This window comes from Saccopteryx leptura, chromosome 11, assembly GCF_036850995.1.
Source record: "Saccopteryx leptura isolate mSacLep1 chromosome 11, mSacLep1_pri_phased_curated, whole genome shotgun sequence".
Taxonomy (NCBI): Eukaryota; Metazoa; Chordata; class Mammalia; order Chiroptera; family Emballonuridae; genus Saccopteryx; species Saccopteryx leptura.
In genome coordinates this window covers 44,052,610-44,068,091 of record NC_089513.1, presented here as the reverse complement: position 1 = coordinate 44,068,091, position 15,482 = coordinate 44,052,610, and the positions used below count along the sequence as shown (strand labels likewise).

The 15,482-nt window shown below is 43.2% G+C and overlaps 1 protein-coding gene and 1 non-coding gene across 2 annotated transcripts in view; one reads left to right on the top strand and one right to left on the bottom strand.

The window, feature by feature from the left end:
- The window catches only part of TTC39C (tetratricopeptide repeat domain 39C), a 126,426-nt gene that overhangs the window by 39,511 nt on the left and 71,433 nt on the right, over positions 1–15,482 (bottom strand). The window contains exons 4-5 of the mRNA XM_066352539.1: positions 13,252–13,366; positions 1,423–1,777 (exon numbers count right to left, since the gene is read on the bottom strand). Of these exons, the coding sequence (XP_066208636.1) occupies positions 1,423–1,777; positions 13,252–13,366 (470 nt within the window). The remainder of the gene's footprint in view (positions 1–1,422; positions 1,778–13,251; positions 13,367–15,482) is intronic.
- Positions 12,780–12,855, top strand: TRNAA-GGC (transfer RNA alanine (anticodon GGC)). Its single transcript has one exon. It is a non-coding gene; the product is annotated as a tRNA-Ala (tRNA).

The following is a 15,482-nucleotide window of genomic DNA, read 5'->3' as shown; positions in this document are numbered from 1 at the left end:
TCTCTACACCTTACTCATCAATGCACAAGTTAGAAACAGTAACTTGTCACCATGAATGTACTGTCCCCTCATAAGGAAAGCATCACTTTTTTTTTGCAAAAGGAAAATGTTGCTTTCTCCTGTGTTCACAAATGTTAGGGTGTTATGTCCTAGAAACAGAATTTAAATATATAAACCACAGGCAAAATTATACTTAATTGGGTTAAAATAAATGAGAGGACCAGATAAAAAGGCTCTTTCTCTGGCCTTTGAGGATGCTCAACTTAAAAAAACAAATAAGCAAATCACTTAAAATTCTGTCACTTCAAATTTTATCCCTTTCCAGAAAATGTCATCTTAAACTAGGTAAACAAGACAGTCACTGGGATCTGCTTTAACCAACACAACAGATATTTTTATGTAAATGTGTCCTTCTAGCATATTCATAAATGTGGTTCTTTTCTGGAGATCAGCCTAATTTATATTATTAATTCAATTCATTACTCTCTCAGAAAATAATATTAAGATATCAAGAGACAAATTATCACAAGTTACAAATCCATTAAGTCAAATTAATAGAGGACCACTGTATGTGTAATTTAATAAGTCTGGGGAGGCACAAGTTATTTTTGCAATGAAAAATTAATGATCTGTTCAATAGCTACCGCTGAATAACGGTTAACATTCAAATTCCTCTACACTGACATGAGTAGAAACAGAGCTCACTAAGGCTCTTTGTGTATCGATATTTTTGGAAAAATTCTGACAAGTGGTATAATGTCCAAGTACATCAAATGTCTGTTAAATTATTCAAACTGCAAATGGTAGCTATTTACCAAAACAAAAAAAAATGCATAATTTTTAACTGATGGAGTAATGGGTAGACCCTTGCTCTGGAGCATACACTCTCATATTTAAATAATTGTCATTCAAGCTGAGACTGAGCAACAGAACATGACTCAACTTAGTGGAATAGCACAAACTATCCAAAGCCACATATAAGAGACCAATATGCCAACCAGAATCATCAAGGAAAATTACCCAATATGAGAACATAAGAATAAAAAATTCAGAATCACAGAAAAGTCTTATCAAATTTGTATCCTTTAAGTCCAAAAATCAGAATTGTGCATCTCAGTGACTGTGGTCAAGGTCACAAAAATTGCTTATAAAATCATTTAAGGTTGAAAAACAGCATCATTTTACCTGTTTAAACATAGGACTCTGGTATGAGACTTAAGAACAGTGCCTCGTTCTCTAAAGACAGCTTCTCTAAACTCCACCAAAAACATGGTCCTTGTCATCGCATTGAAAGACATCAGTCACGGTATTACGTCAACCAATTAAGCATTTTACCTGAAGATTCCTTTAAAGGTTTCGATTGCTGTTCACTTAGTTTCAATACTATATTATCTACCAAAGCATTGCAATATAGCTACTCACGTAGCTAAAGGGGCCTTCATGTCCTTACTTTCGCTTGCATACATCAGTGAAGAAAGCCCCTGGAGGCGGTCTCCGGGAAAACCCAGCAGGTTGATGATTTTGAGCAGGTTTGGGGGCACCATGGATATGCAAAGGTGAAAAAGGCCATAGCCAAAGCTAACAGCACCTTTCAGTCTGTTTAGAGACTCCTCAGACACCCCTTCAGTCACAATATGATTATCATTTGCAGCATCGGAAGTCAGGGGCTCTTCAGTTAGCTTCTTCTGATACAGCTCCTGGAGGGCATTGATGTCCAGATAGCATTTATTATAAATCTTCCAGGCTTTCCTAAGGATCCACCCACCTTTTATATATGCTAGAAAGAGAAGGGGAGAAAAGCATAAAAAAAATAAGCATTCAAAATAATTTACTTCTGCTAACAATAAAGATAATGAACAGTCTGAAACTAGAGCAAAATTTAAAAAAAAAAAGTTACCACCACCTATCATTGCACCTTGTTTTCTTTTTAGGGCTTAAATTCTTTATTTGTCTGTTTCCCTCTACTACACTACATGACCCATTGGCAAGAACCAAGTATTTTTTTGTTCACTGTTGTATCAAGCCCCTCACAATTAGCTGGAGCACAGTACATAATATAAACTGAACGAAAGAATGAGTAAATGACAATGAGCATGCAAGCATCACTTGACTCTGACCTTGCTCCATGTGTGCTGTGACACATAAACCTCTACAACCAGGTGTAAGAAGTGACCAGCCTTTCTGTCACTTCTTACACCTCTCTACTCTGTTTCATTTCTCCTCAACGCCAAGTTCTAAGTCGAATGCACTGCTAAATGGAGGCTTGCCCCCCCCAAAAAAAAAGCAATAAAAAGGATTAATATTTACTGGGTAAAGAAATGGCCAGTTTGTTAAAAGCCTTCAGTGTTAAATTCAGAATTGCAAAGAATTCTCAGCTCATTTCTAGCTAATACGCACCAGTGGCTTAACTGCACATCAGGATGACTCGATTTGGTCTGTGGCAATGGTGCTCACCCTGTCTCAGCCTACCAGCCAGTGATGAAGGATGGCAAAGATACTTCAGAATGACCAGGCAGTGGCACAGTGGATAGAGTGTCAGCCTGGGATGCTGAGGACCCAGGTTCAAAACCCCAAGGTCACCGACTTGAGTGCAGGTTCATCCAGCTAGAGTGTGGGGTCACCAGCTATGAGCATGGAATCATAGACATGACCCCACAGTCACTGGCCTGAGCCCAAAGGTTGCTGGCTTGAGCAAAGGGTCACTGGCTCGGCAGAGCCCCCAGTCAAGGCACGTATGAGAAGCAGTCAATGAACAACTAAGATGCTGCAACAAAGAACTGATGCTTCTCATCTCTCTCCCTTCCAGCCAGTCTGTCCCTTTCAGTTTGTCCCTCTCTCCCACTCTCTCTTTCTCACGAAAATAAATAAAAATAAAATAAAAAGCTACTTCACCCCACAGCATGAAAATCTATTAAAAGATGCTTCATTAGGGCAATTTTTCTTTCTTTCTTTTTTTTTTTTTTCATTTTTCCGAAGCTGGAAACGGGGAGGCAGTCAGACTCCCGCATGCGCCCGACCGGGATCCACCCGGCACGCCCACCAGGGGGCGATGCTCTGCCCCTCTGGGGCGTCGCTCTGTTGCATCCAGAGCCATTTTAGCGCCTGGGGCAGAGGCCACAGAGCCATCCCCAGCGCCCGGGCCATCTCTGCTCCAATGGAGCCTCGGCTGCGGGAGGGGAAGAGAGAGAGAGGAAGGAGAGGGGGAGGGGTGGAGAAGCAAACGGGCGCCTCTCCTGTGTGCCCCGGCCGGGAATCAAACCCGGGACCCCTGCACGCCGGGCTGACGCTCTACCGCTGAGCCAACCGGCCGGGGCCAGGGCAATTTTTCTTAATAGAGCCCTTCTAAGAATACGTGTCACAGAAAGACTTGGGAGGCGAGGCCTGAGTTTTCCTCGCCACCTGGCCCAGCGGCCCCTCTCAGACAGCCTTTGTGCCCTGCCTCCGCCTCCCCTCCAGTGAGTTTTTTCCCTTCTGATGAGGAGTAGAAGAGTGCTATCTGAGTGTGTCAACAACACGTATTTGAGAAAAAGGTCTTCTGCAGGGAATTTTTTATAAAATAGTTCTGTGATAACCGCAGAAGGGAGCTTATCCACTTGGCACTGTTACCAACATGGCATCAACACCGTGACACCAATGTATAAATTAGAATATAACATGAACCATCCTAGACTTCCAGCCCTTTAGAGCAGCAGGAAAAAAAGTTTTTAAAGAGTTATTTTTAAATTATAGAAAACAGAGAAGGGTCCAATCCCTGAACTGAAAGCAATCTAAGAATATATGGTATGTGCAGAAAAGAGTTAACACAGTAGGCTTACTGCTATCCTTTGAAAGACCTGCTTACATTGTTGGCCTTTGGCTGGTATCTGGGAACTTGGATTTGGGGGGCGTCCCATCATTCCCAGCACTGATAGAAGTGGCTCACCGTGCCTATATTGTTTGTATAAGCAATGTGTTTTATGCTGAACACCTGCTCTCCTTCTGGGAGTCTGGAATTTAGGTATGTGCAAGGCAGAAGAGACCTACACAGTAGCCCTGGCCCCTGGGTCTCTAACGAGCTTCCCAGTTGGTAACATCGCACATGTGTTGTAATACACATGGTCTTGGGAATTAAGTATATCCTGTGAAATTCCACTGGGAGAGAACCTTGGAAAGTTCTTCCTGGACTTCATCCTGTTTGCTTTTTTCTTTGCTGATTTTGCTTTGTAACCTCTGCCGCAATAAATCAAAGCCATAAGCAAGGTCACAGGCTGAGCCCTCCAAGCAAATCACTGAACTGAAGGTGTTAAGGACCCCCAATCCATAGAACAAAGCTATTATTTTACTTCAATGTGTTGATTTTCTGACAAATGATGACCATATGTCCTATAAAACCAAATTCAAAAACGTCCAGATAATTAGCGCCCATAGCCTAAGTGCACCGAAAAAGAATGCTATAAGATAGAATGAACAAGCAAAACAAATTAGTCTACAAAAGCTTTTTTTTTTAAAGGGGACTACTTTTATAACTTTATAATTATAAAAGTAATACATGTTTGAAACAATTTATTTTCATTCAGTTCAATTTAACAAAAATATGTGAGCAAGTATTACATTTCAGATACTGAATAAGAAATAAAACATGGATCGCGCCTTCGAGAGTCTCAATGACTTTTTCCTCCTAGACAGAGTACTGTGGGAAGAGAAATGTTTTTTGAGAAAACCCTGGAATCTTCTGTATGCTAACAAAGCATTTAGGCTGCTCCAATATGCCACACACTGAAAGATGACTCAGTTTATGATTCAAAAGGCCCAACAGCTAAATGAAAACAGAAAAAGAAAAGATAAATTGGAAACTAAAATATATATTCTTGAGAACCCAAAAACATTTGGTCTCTAACTGGAGAGAAATAAAGCTACAGGTAACAAAATGAAAGAAAAAGAAAACTTGCCAAACCTTAAAAACATTATTCAACTCTTAAGTTCCTATTCTGTGCCTAGGACTGATCCTGGCACCTCCGGGGTACAAAAGAACTAGAAGACATACCTAATCTCAGCCCGCCATATGCCCACAATAAAATTAAAAGGTAAAACAAATGAAAAAAATAATTGGGTAACTAAGACTATATATCTGTTTGCTTATGCTCCACTGGGCCATCCATAGAAAATGAAAACGAATAATGTCGAGATTACAGGTAAAATTTTACTTCCTTCTTGTCCTTAGGTTGTTTTCTATGTAATAAACACACACATGAATTAAAAAGTGCAAAATAAGCCCTGGCCGGTTGGCTCAGTGGTAGAGCGTCGGCCTGGCATGCAGAGGTCCTGGGTTCGATTCTCGGCCATGGCACACAGGAGAAGTGCCCATCTGCTTCTCCACCCCTCCCTCTTTCCTTCCTCTCTGTCTCTCTCTTCCCCTCCCGCAGCGAGGCTCCATTGGAGCAAAGATGGCCCGGGCGCTGGGGATGGCTCCTTGCCTCTGCCCCAGGCGCTAGAGTGGCTCTGGTCGCAACAGAGCGATGCCCCGGAGGGGCAGAGCATCGCCCCCTGGTGGGCAGATTGTCGCCCCCTGGTGGGCGTGCCGGGTGGATCCCGGTCGGGCGCATGCGGGAGTCTGTCTGACTGTCTCTCCCCGTTTCCAGCTTCAGAAAAATACAAAAAAAAAAAAAAAAACAAAAAACCTGGTAAGGTAAAACATCCATGTTTATAGAATGAAAATGAATTTAATTCAACATATCTTTTAAGTTCTTGCTTAAGACAGGCACTTCGGTGCCAGTGTCTAAAAGCATATGTTGAAGGTGAGAGTAACAAGCTTTAATGAACTTGATTTGAGCCAGGAAAACAGAGCCCCAGGTTTTGACTAAGTCAGACTAGAAACTAAAAATGTGCCAAACAAAGTTAATTCACGTGTAGAGAGGTTTTGTTTTTACTACTTTCTAAGTTCAATTTGTTGAAACAGTTTCCCCAGGACTCGCCTTACACCCAGTCCCAAATACTGTGTCCAATGTCTGAGCCCAGCCAGACCCCGGGGAGGAGCCAAAGCTGAGTGAACCTCAGGCTGGTGGTGACTCACTCCAGACAGACCGACCGACCGACCGACCAACCTCCGCCCCTGCAGCTCAGTGGAGCAGCAATGTGGCCAGTGAGCGCACCTTCCCAACAAACAGAGGAGCTGTACTGAAGAGCAACACACTCTGCACGGCCTTCCTGGGGCTCCCCTGAAAGGTCAACTATAAATCATTCAGACACTGCCTGTGCCTGGGGAGGAGGAGTCCGACCCTCTGCCCTCCCCCACGGGGGCCAGCCCCAATCAGCTGGGAGGTGGAGGGGAGAGAGGACGCAGGGGTGGGGGCGAGCGGCGGAAGTCCTTCCTGGCGAAGGGCAAGGGTTGTCCGGAAAATGGAAATATCCAGCTATAGCAAATTGACCTTGGAAAAAAAAACTGTAGATGTTTCTGTGGGGACTATGCCTGGTGAGAGCTCCTGCTACAGCATTCTGTCTGTTCACTGTCCCGGATGAGGCTATTAACCCTGTAATGGAAAGAGAGATCGGGCTTGCCTTTCTTGTGACCCACATAACAGACTCTGGAAGGGAGAACAGACGATTATGCTTTTACTAGCCAGCCTAACTCTTCCTTATCATCTTTACCTGCAGCCAACAGACTCCCAATGAATTCCCTTCCCCAATCCCAACTATTCTTGGGGCTTCCTGGGGCTCAATATCATGCATCTCTTTCCTCAATGGCATCACTCTTCCTTTAATGCACGTATTACACACCCACCATGTGCGAGGCAAAGGTACCTTATCAGGTGCCGGAGACAAAGAGAAGAAATGGACTTCCGTTCCTTATAACCCTGCTCAGGGACAGTACCAGGCATCCCTGGTCTTCCCAGGCAGAGATTAGGAACCGCACAGCCCGGCTGAACCCCTATGACTCAATTCTGTGTCTGCTGGCTAAAGTATCACCTTGAATTATAATAATTTATTTCCTCTTCTTCCTCCCCTGCTAAGTCATCAGTTCCGTCAGGGCAAGAACTACACTTCATTCATCTCTAGACCACTACCATCTATTACCTCACAGTGCCTGACACACAGTCAGTACTCAGTAAATGTGGGGAAAGGAAAGCAGGTAGGTAGTCCCTGCCTTCAAGAAGTTTGTAGTCTAATACCGTAGACAGATGTGTAGACAAAAATCTGTACAGTGGTGCCGACACACGAGTTTAATTTGTTTCATGGCCGAGCTCGTGACTCAATCTGCTTGTGTGTCAAATCGAATTTCCCCATTTACATTAATGGGAATGAAAGTAATCCGTTCCGGCCCCCAAAACCCACACGAATTTTTTGTTTTATATGCTTTTAAATAAAAGTATACTTTATAAATAACAAATACATATACATACATACATACACACACACACACACATAATAAGAGAGGATGTAAAGAAATAAACTGGTTTATGAAGTGTATTTACTTTCAAGGACAGCAAAGATGCTGGCCGAGGGGGAGGAGACTGGCGGAGGAGGTTTTCATTTCGTGCGCTATGGCTTACCTTACTCTCTACACACTTAACGCTACATTTAACTGCAAAATTTAACTTATACACTATGTATGATATGTATCATTTTTGTTAAACTTACTTAATTGCTATTTTTTTACTACGCTTAATCATCATTTTCTTCACTGACTTTTGGCTTTTTCACCACTTTCCTCACTTTCACTTAGAGTTCGTTTCAACAAAAACCTTTCCATGGAAGTTTGTTTCTTCCTCTCTTTCAGAACATTCGGCAGGCCATCTAGTGGAGGGTGGTGGGAGCTCGTGATTCAAATATCCGCTTGTGACTTAAAGCAAAAAATCCCGCGAGTGACTGTTCATCTCGCAAATTGCTCATGATTTAAAGTGCTCGTGTGTGAAGGTACCACTGTATTGCTGTGTGCTTAATTTTCTGGCTATGAACAGGGTATACACAGAGCAACAGAGGCCAGATGATAAAGTCAGCAAGGAAGGAGACCATGAAGGAAGTTGGCTGCACCTGGATGGGTGAGGGAGAGACAGAGAAAGGGGTGGGGGCATTCTGGGCTGAGAGGGTGTGTGCACACGGGCATTCGGGACCTGTAAGCTTCACTTAGTGAGGTGCGCTGATGGGAAGGCAGGGAGGTGGGGCAGGGACCAGAGACTTCCATGCCACCTGAGGAAGGGATCTGGACTTTCCTTTGCAGTAGTGCAGAGCAGACAAGTGTTTAAGCATAGGTGTATCAACTCTTAGTAAGATGGTTCCACTGGCCACATAGAGAATGTGGCCTGGAGATGTGTGAGCTGAGAGCAGGCTGTTACAATCGTCCAGGGGTGAGTTTCTCAGGATGTTGGAGAGAGTGGGCATGGGTGGTGAGGCAGAAGGCCGAGAAACCCAGATCAGTTTCTCAGGACGTTGGAGAGAGTGGGCATGGGTGGTGAGGCAGAAGGCCGAGAAACCCAGGTCAGTTTCTCAGGATGTTGAAGAGAGTGGGCATGGGTGGTGAGGGAGAAGGCCGAGAGACCCAGGTGAGTTTCTCAGGACGTTGGAGAGAGTGGGCATGGGTGGTGAGGGAGAAGGCCGAGAAACCCAGGTGAGTTTCTCAGGACGTGGGAGAGAGTGGGCATGGGTGGTGAGGGAGAAGGCGGAGAAACCCAGGTGAGTTTCTCAGGACGTGGGAGAGAGTGGGCATGGGTGGTGAGGGAGAAGGCCAAGAAACCCAGGTGAGTTTCTCAGGACGTGGGAGAGAGTGGGCATGGGTGGTGAGGGAGAAGGCCGAGAGACCCAGGTGAGTTTCTCAGGACATGGGAGAGAGTGGGCATGGGTGGTGAGGGAGAAGGCCGAGAGACCCAGGTGAGTTTCTCAGGACGTCGGGGAGAGTGGGCATGGGTGGTGAGGGAGAAGGCCGAGAAACCCAGGTGAGTTTCTCAGGACGTGGGAGAGAGTGGGCATGGGTGGTGAGGGAGAAGGAGAAACCCAGGTGAGTTTCTCAGGACGTCGGAGAGAGTGGGCATGGGTGGTGAGGGAGAAGGCCGAGAGACCCAGGTGAGTTTCTCAGGACGTGGGAGAGAGTGGGCATGGGTGGTGAGGGAGAAGGCGGAGAGACCCAGGTGAGTTTCTCAGGACGTGGGAGAGAGTGGGCATGGGTGGTGAGGGAGAAGGCCGAGAGACCCAGGTGAGTTTCTCAGGACGTGGGAGAGAGTGGGCATGGGTGGTGAGGGAGAAGGCCGAGAGACCCAGGTTTCTGGGACACTTTGAAGGTGGGGGGCTCAGGTAACCAGACGAAGGTGATGGGAAATGGTGCGAACACGAGGAACTCAGGTGTGGAATAAAAAACTGGTGGCCTGGATGCTGATTCTGTCATCACCAACAAGCAGTGCAAACTGCTCAGCCTCAACCAAGTCATTCAGCCTCAACTTCCTCACCAGTAAAATAAGGAATATAATCTCATTGGAGGAAAATTTGTTGAGCATTTATTATGCCAAGAAGAAAAATGAGATGTGGGGCCAATTCTGAAGTCCAAAAGGAAAAAAAGGAAATAAAAAACAAGATGGCAAGTGCCATAAAAGAGGTTTTAAAAATAATTTCTTTTTATTACAAAAGTAATTAATATATGTTCACTGAAAGAAAAAACACTATTGGATATTATGCTTAAAAGATACTTATAAGCAGTATGGGAAAATAAAGAGAGCAATTGATTATACAGACATTCAAATGACGTAAAGAATAAGAACTGTTTTAAAAGTATAAAGAACTAAAAGAATCCACACAGGCTCACATCCACCAGGTGAGCAAATGCACCCCCTCCCCCCAATTCTTTGCCAACCACTCAAGGGATGGGGGGAGGGGCACCTATAGCAAACATGTCCAAGGACGAGTTTTTCCCCCAAGAAAATTATTTATCAAAAACGTTTTCTAAGAGGCCCTGGCCAGTTGGCTCAGCGGTAGAGCGTCGGCCTGGCGTGTAGGGGACCTGGGTTCGATTCCCGGCCAGGGCACATAGGAGAAGCGCCCATTTGCCTCTCCACCGCCCCCTCCTTCCACTCTGTCTCTCTCTTCCCCTCCCACAGCCAAGGCTCCATTGGAGCAAAGATGGCCCGGGCGCTGGGGATGGCTCTGTGGCCTCTGCCTCAGGCGCTAGAGTGGCTCTGGTCGCGGCAGAGCGACGCCCCGGAGGGGCAGAGCATCGCCCCCTGGTGGGCATGCCGGGTGGATCCCGGTCGGGCGCATGCAGGAGTCTGTCTGACTATCTCTCCCCGTTTCCAGCTTCAGAAAAATACAAAAACAAAAAACAAAAAAAAAACGTTTTCTAAGAAACAAACCCCAATAAAGAAGTAAATGTTTTGTTAATAACCCAGTGTGTTTCTAAAAGGAAAATAAAGCCCCTGTTAATTATATTTGTTTATTTGAAACAATGAGCTGTTTATAAAGCAGATGACTGCTGCATACATTTATAAGAATCCAAGGTTTTCATGTCTGTCAGAATTTCACTTCAATATTAGTATTACAGTCAATAAATTATATGAGTTCAGGAAGGCCCAAGAGCACTGTTAAAATTTTATGAAAACAGGATTAAATAATTAATATCAACCTGGGAGAATGAGTAAAGGCCAAAGAAGTATAGTGTATGGAAAAAATATAAAAATAGGCTTAGCTGCACTAACAGCTGAAGAAAAAAAAATAGCAAAGAACACCTGAATATCCAAGAGAAATTGTTTCAATAAAATCACAGAAGGTCCATGATAATCTAATATGCTATTATTTAAAATTATATTTTGAAATTGAGTTATGTGGGAATGTATAAAATATAATCTAGGAGGAAAAAGTCAGATACAAAACTCTACAGATTCAATTCCAGAAAAGAAATACACAGAAATTTAAGACAGATCCTTAGCAAAACAGAGTGATTTTTTTCCAAGTGGTGAGATTAGTGATGACTTGCTCTCTTTCTTACTTTTATTTATTTTCCATATCCTCTATAACAATGTTTAGTAATTTTATTATCAGAGTAATTTTAAAAGTAAATACTACTAACTGGTGATTCTCAGTTTCATGATGACAGGGACCATGGCTATGTCTGCTCCTATAACACAGTGCCTAGTACATTAGATGTGCTCAATAATTATTTGTTTAATGGACCAATGAATAAACAAATGAAGGCTAAGTGTATTAAATTTTCAATTTTTATATACTTTCAGACTTATAGAAGAGTTGCAAAATTAATACAGAGAATTCCCAGATACCCTTCACCCTTATTACCCAAACTTTATACTACATATGATTTATCCTTCTTTTTCAACAAAAATTTTCTTTTTTTTTTTTTTTTGTATTTTTCTGAAGCTGGAAATGGGGAGAGACAGTCAGACAGACTCCCGCATGCGCCCGACTGGGATCCACCCGGTACGCCCACCAGGGGCAACGCTCTGCCCACCAGGGGGCGATGCTCTGCCCCTCCGGGGCGTTGCTCTGCCCGCGACCAGAGCCACTCTAGCGCCTTGGGGCAGCGGCCAAGAAGCCATCCCCAGCGCCCGGGCCATCTTTGCTCCAATGGAGCCTCGGCTGTGGGAGGGGAAGAGAGAGACAGAGAGGAAGGAGGGGGGTGGGGTGGAGAAGCAAATGGGCGCTTCTCCTATGTGCCCTGGCCGGGAATCGAACCCGGGTCCCCCGCACGCCAGGCCGACGCTCTACCGCTGAGCCAACCGGCCAGGGCCAACAGAAATTTTCTTAATGGCTAAAATCAGCTTCTTAAAAATATCCCCGAGTAGCAGGAAAATGTAGTACCAGCTCAGCTAACATTGAAGCTCCTGTTTTGATCCCCAAGAGAGCCAGACAGTTCTGCTGCCTTTTACATACACATTGGTATGGAGCTCCATGTGGGGATGTAACATTACTGTATTACAGGAAACTGAGCGGCTCTGAGCCCTCAGCATTGTAAGTACACTAGTTATTGGAAAAATCCTGAGATAAGGATGAAAGAAAAAATAATCATTGAAACAAAGCAAAAGGCCACAGTACAATCACAGATCATATTTAAAGAATAAATTCTAGAAAGTCCCATCCTCAACTGTAAGAAAGAAAACTGAAGAGAATTAGTTTTGGTAGTCTAGTAAGAGAAGGATATATTATAACTTAGCAGCAATATGCACTTCTTCATTTAAGGTTTGGAAGAAAATGCTTTTCTGATTGCAAATTTTAATTGATTTCCTTTTTCAATTTTCCCCCATGTAAATTCTATCTACCATGGCCAAATTCTGTTGTCAGTATCCGAGATACATAACCACGTAAGCGAAAGAATTAGTGTCAATGTTGGGCACATTCTTACAGCAAGCTATTAGAAACTCAATTTGAGACTATACCACTCAAGATAGTAAAGCTACAAAATTGGACATAATATTTCTCTTGAACTAATTAAGAAATTAGTTTCTATCCCTGACTAAAGGTGAAAATGTAGGTCATTCAAGTATATCAGAAAATCTTTAGCATGTGCTCAGGCTTTCAGTTAACAACTTCTTGAAAACTTAAATTTAAACCAGTCATATTTCACTGTAAAGGTAATTATCACCAGTTATATCACACTGTAAATGTAATTCCCACCAGAAAGAAATCTGTCTATGGCATTGGTAATTTCTCTAAGTATGACAGCTGTCTGGAGAGAAGAGGATGAACAAAGACTTTGGTACTAAAAGTAATCCACTAAACATACCTTAAGCAACCATGGTTTCAACTTCCCAAGTAATAAACTGTTATCTTGCCCCAAAGAGGTGGCACATATTTTCAAAGACTGAAATATGGCCCTGGCCGGTTGGCTCAGTGGTAGAGCGTCTGCCTGGCGTGCAGAAGTCCCGGGTTCGATTCCCGGCCAGGGCATACAGGAGAGGCGCCCATCTGCTTCTCCACCCCTCCCCCTCTCCTTCCTCTCTGTCTCTCTCTTCCCCTCCCGCAGCCAAGGCTCCATTGGAGCAAAAGATGGCCCGGGTGCTGGGGATGGCTCCTTGGCCTCTGCCTCAGGCGCTAAAATGGCTCTGGTCGCGACAGAGTGACGCCCCGGATGGGCAGAGCATCGCCCCCTGGTGGGCGTGCCGGGTGGATCCCGGTCGGGCACATGCAGGAGTCTGTCTGACTGCCTCCCCGTTTCCAGCTTCGGAAAAATACAAAAAAAAATTCAAAAAAAAAAAAAAGACGGAAATATGAAGTGTTTTAAAGAGTATTGCCCACTTAGCACAACGAACAGTGAAAGCCTTTAACAATAATGCTTCAGAATACCTGACAATTCTTGTTTTACAAACGAGAGCACAGCCAGGTAGACCTGACAGTCAGCTATGATGATCTGCCTCTGAAGTCGATCAACCATAGAGGGGGTGGATTTTCGGACATCAACCTGTTTGATGGGAAGAAAGTACACATGATAAGTCATACCCAAGAAAAACACTCCTTCTGAACAACTATTCACTTATTGTGCAAAGTAATTTCACTAAAATATGACAGTCACTAAAAACCAAGACCAAATTTATACTAGGAGTTTGTTAGTTCTATATTGCCACGAGGTCTAGCTTAATTTTGCTTACAATATAATGCTGAACATTATAACTCAAGGACAAATATTCTAAATGATAAAAACTGAGTTCATGGGAAACAGGAAAGCCAACATAGAAGTTCAAGATTTCACCTTTTTAAAAACAATGTAAGTTCTCACTTATCCAAAATAAAACATCATTAAAGATACAAAACATTCTCCAAAGTAGATAAACTAAAAAGCCATTTTGTAGCCTTCAGGTAAGACCAATTTAAATTAAGGTTTACTCCCAGGGCACATGCAACTGAGATGTGAAGGTTGGAAAGGGTTTACATTTTGTTAGGGAGAAAATATCCTGGAATTAAAAATTAGCTTTGAATGAATCACAAATTGAACTTGAAATTTAAGTCATATTCTAAGGTGACTCTCTCTATAAAATTATAGTTCATATCTGTGCTACACATTACTACATTGTAGGTCATTTAAGTATATTAGGAAATTCATGCTCAGGACTTCAGTAATCATTTCATGGCCTTCAAAAACAAACACAAGGAGCAAAAAGTAAAACCAAAAACTGGTACTTTTTATAAGATGCTGGTTTTTATCATAAAGAATGTTTCTAAATATAGAAAAATCACTTTGAAAGAGAACACTTCATTCTGAATACAAAGTGAACAAAATAAGTGAAATAGCTTTCATAATGATATAAGAAGTGATAGGATTTTTACAAATATGACCATAGCATACATAGTATACACAACAAAATGACTGGTTATGCATCATGGTCACAGTTGTTCTTGATCCAGTCCCAGCACTCAGCACTTTGCTTAGGTCAAGTCAATTTTTGGCGCTTCTGTGTCTTTGCTTAGAACAATATCCACTCTGCACTGTTGTTGGAAAGGCTAATGAGACACTGTATGTGAAAACACTTTTTAAATTGCAAGGATCCATTACAAATGTTAATTATTAATGTATGTGCTAGGTATGGCACGAGATACAGAAGACAGGCATGTAAATAAGCTCACAGCCTAGTGAGGGAATGCTGACATTTTACATGCAGTGCCGTAAGTGTTCCGAAGGATAGGGTACAAGGAACCGTTATGGGTCCCTGTACAAGACACACCTAACAGGGCTTGGGGGCTCAGGCAAGAGTCCTTGGAGTAAAGGACATACATCTAGGAAATAGAATGAGTACAGGTCAAGAGGGAGGAGGATATTCTAGAAAGAGCAAAAATAAATGCCAACTCATCCACATTAAGGAGCTTGGACTTAACTGTCATGACAATAGTGGGGGACAGAGAAGTCAGCAACCTAGTATTTGCATTTTAGTGACTGTGTTATGGAGAATGAATTACAGAACAGTAAGCAGAGAAGCAGAAGTTTCAGTAAGAGTTGTCTTCGGCAAATAGTGTTGGTGGCTGACCCTGGGAAATGGCAGGAGGATGGGGAGAAGTAGATGAATTCAGAGGTATTTAAGAGAGTTAACAGGACTTGGTCATTGGTTAGATGCAGAGTTTGGAGAAAGGGGAATCAAGAAAAACTCTAACCCTTCGGGAGCTTTAGGAAACAATATTCTCGACCCATCGGTGGCTTCCTCACGGTGAATGCCATAAGCAAGAGCAGAGGTGAAGAACCTGGACTGACAGGAAAAAATACAGGTGGTTCTGGTGACTATAACCCAGAGACGGGTCAGTTGGCTAAATATGTGACATGTGTAACCCTTGGCACTCCGGAAACATTAGGGTCAAATGGTTACCTCTCCAAAGCCAACAAATGACTCGACTCTTGCACTGGAAGTTAAGAGAGAATTCCAGAAAAGTGGATTATGATGTTGTTATGAGTTTATTTGTAACCAGAGGTGGTAAGGCCTAAGGAAAAGTAGGTAAACACCTGAATTCCCAAATTATGCCCAAATACAATGTATGTGAATTACATATGTGAAAGACTCATTTCAAAGCCTTTGTCACGTGGCCAATTATGG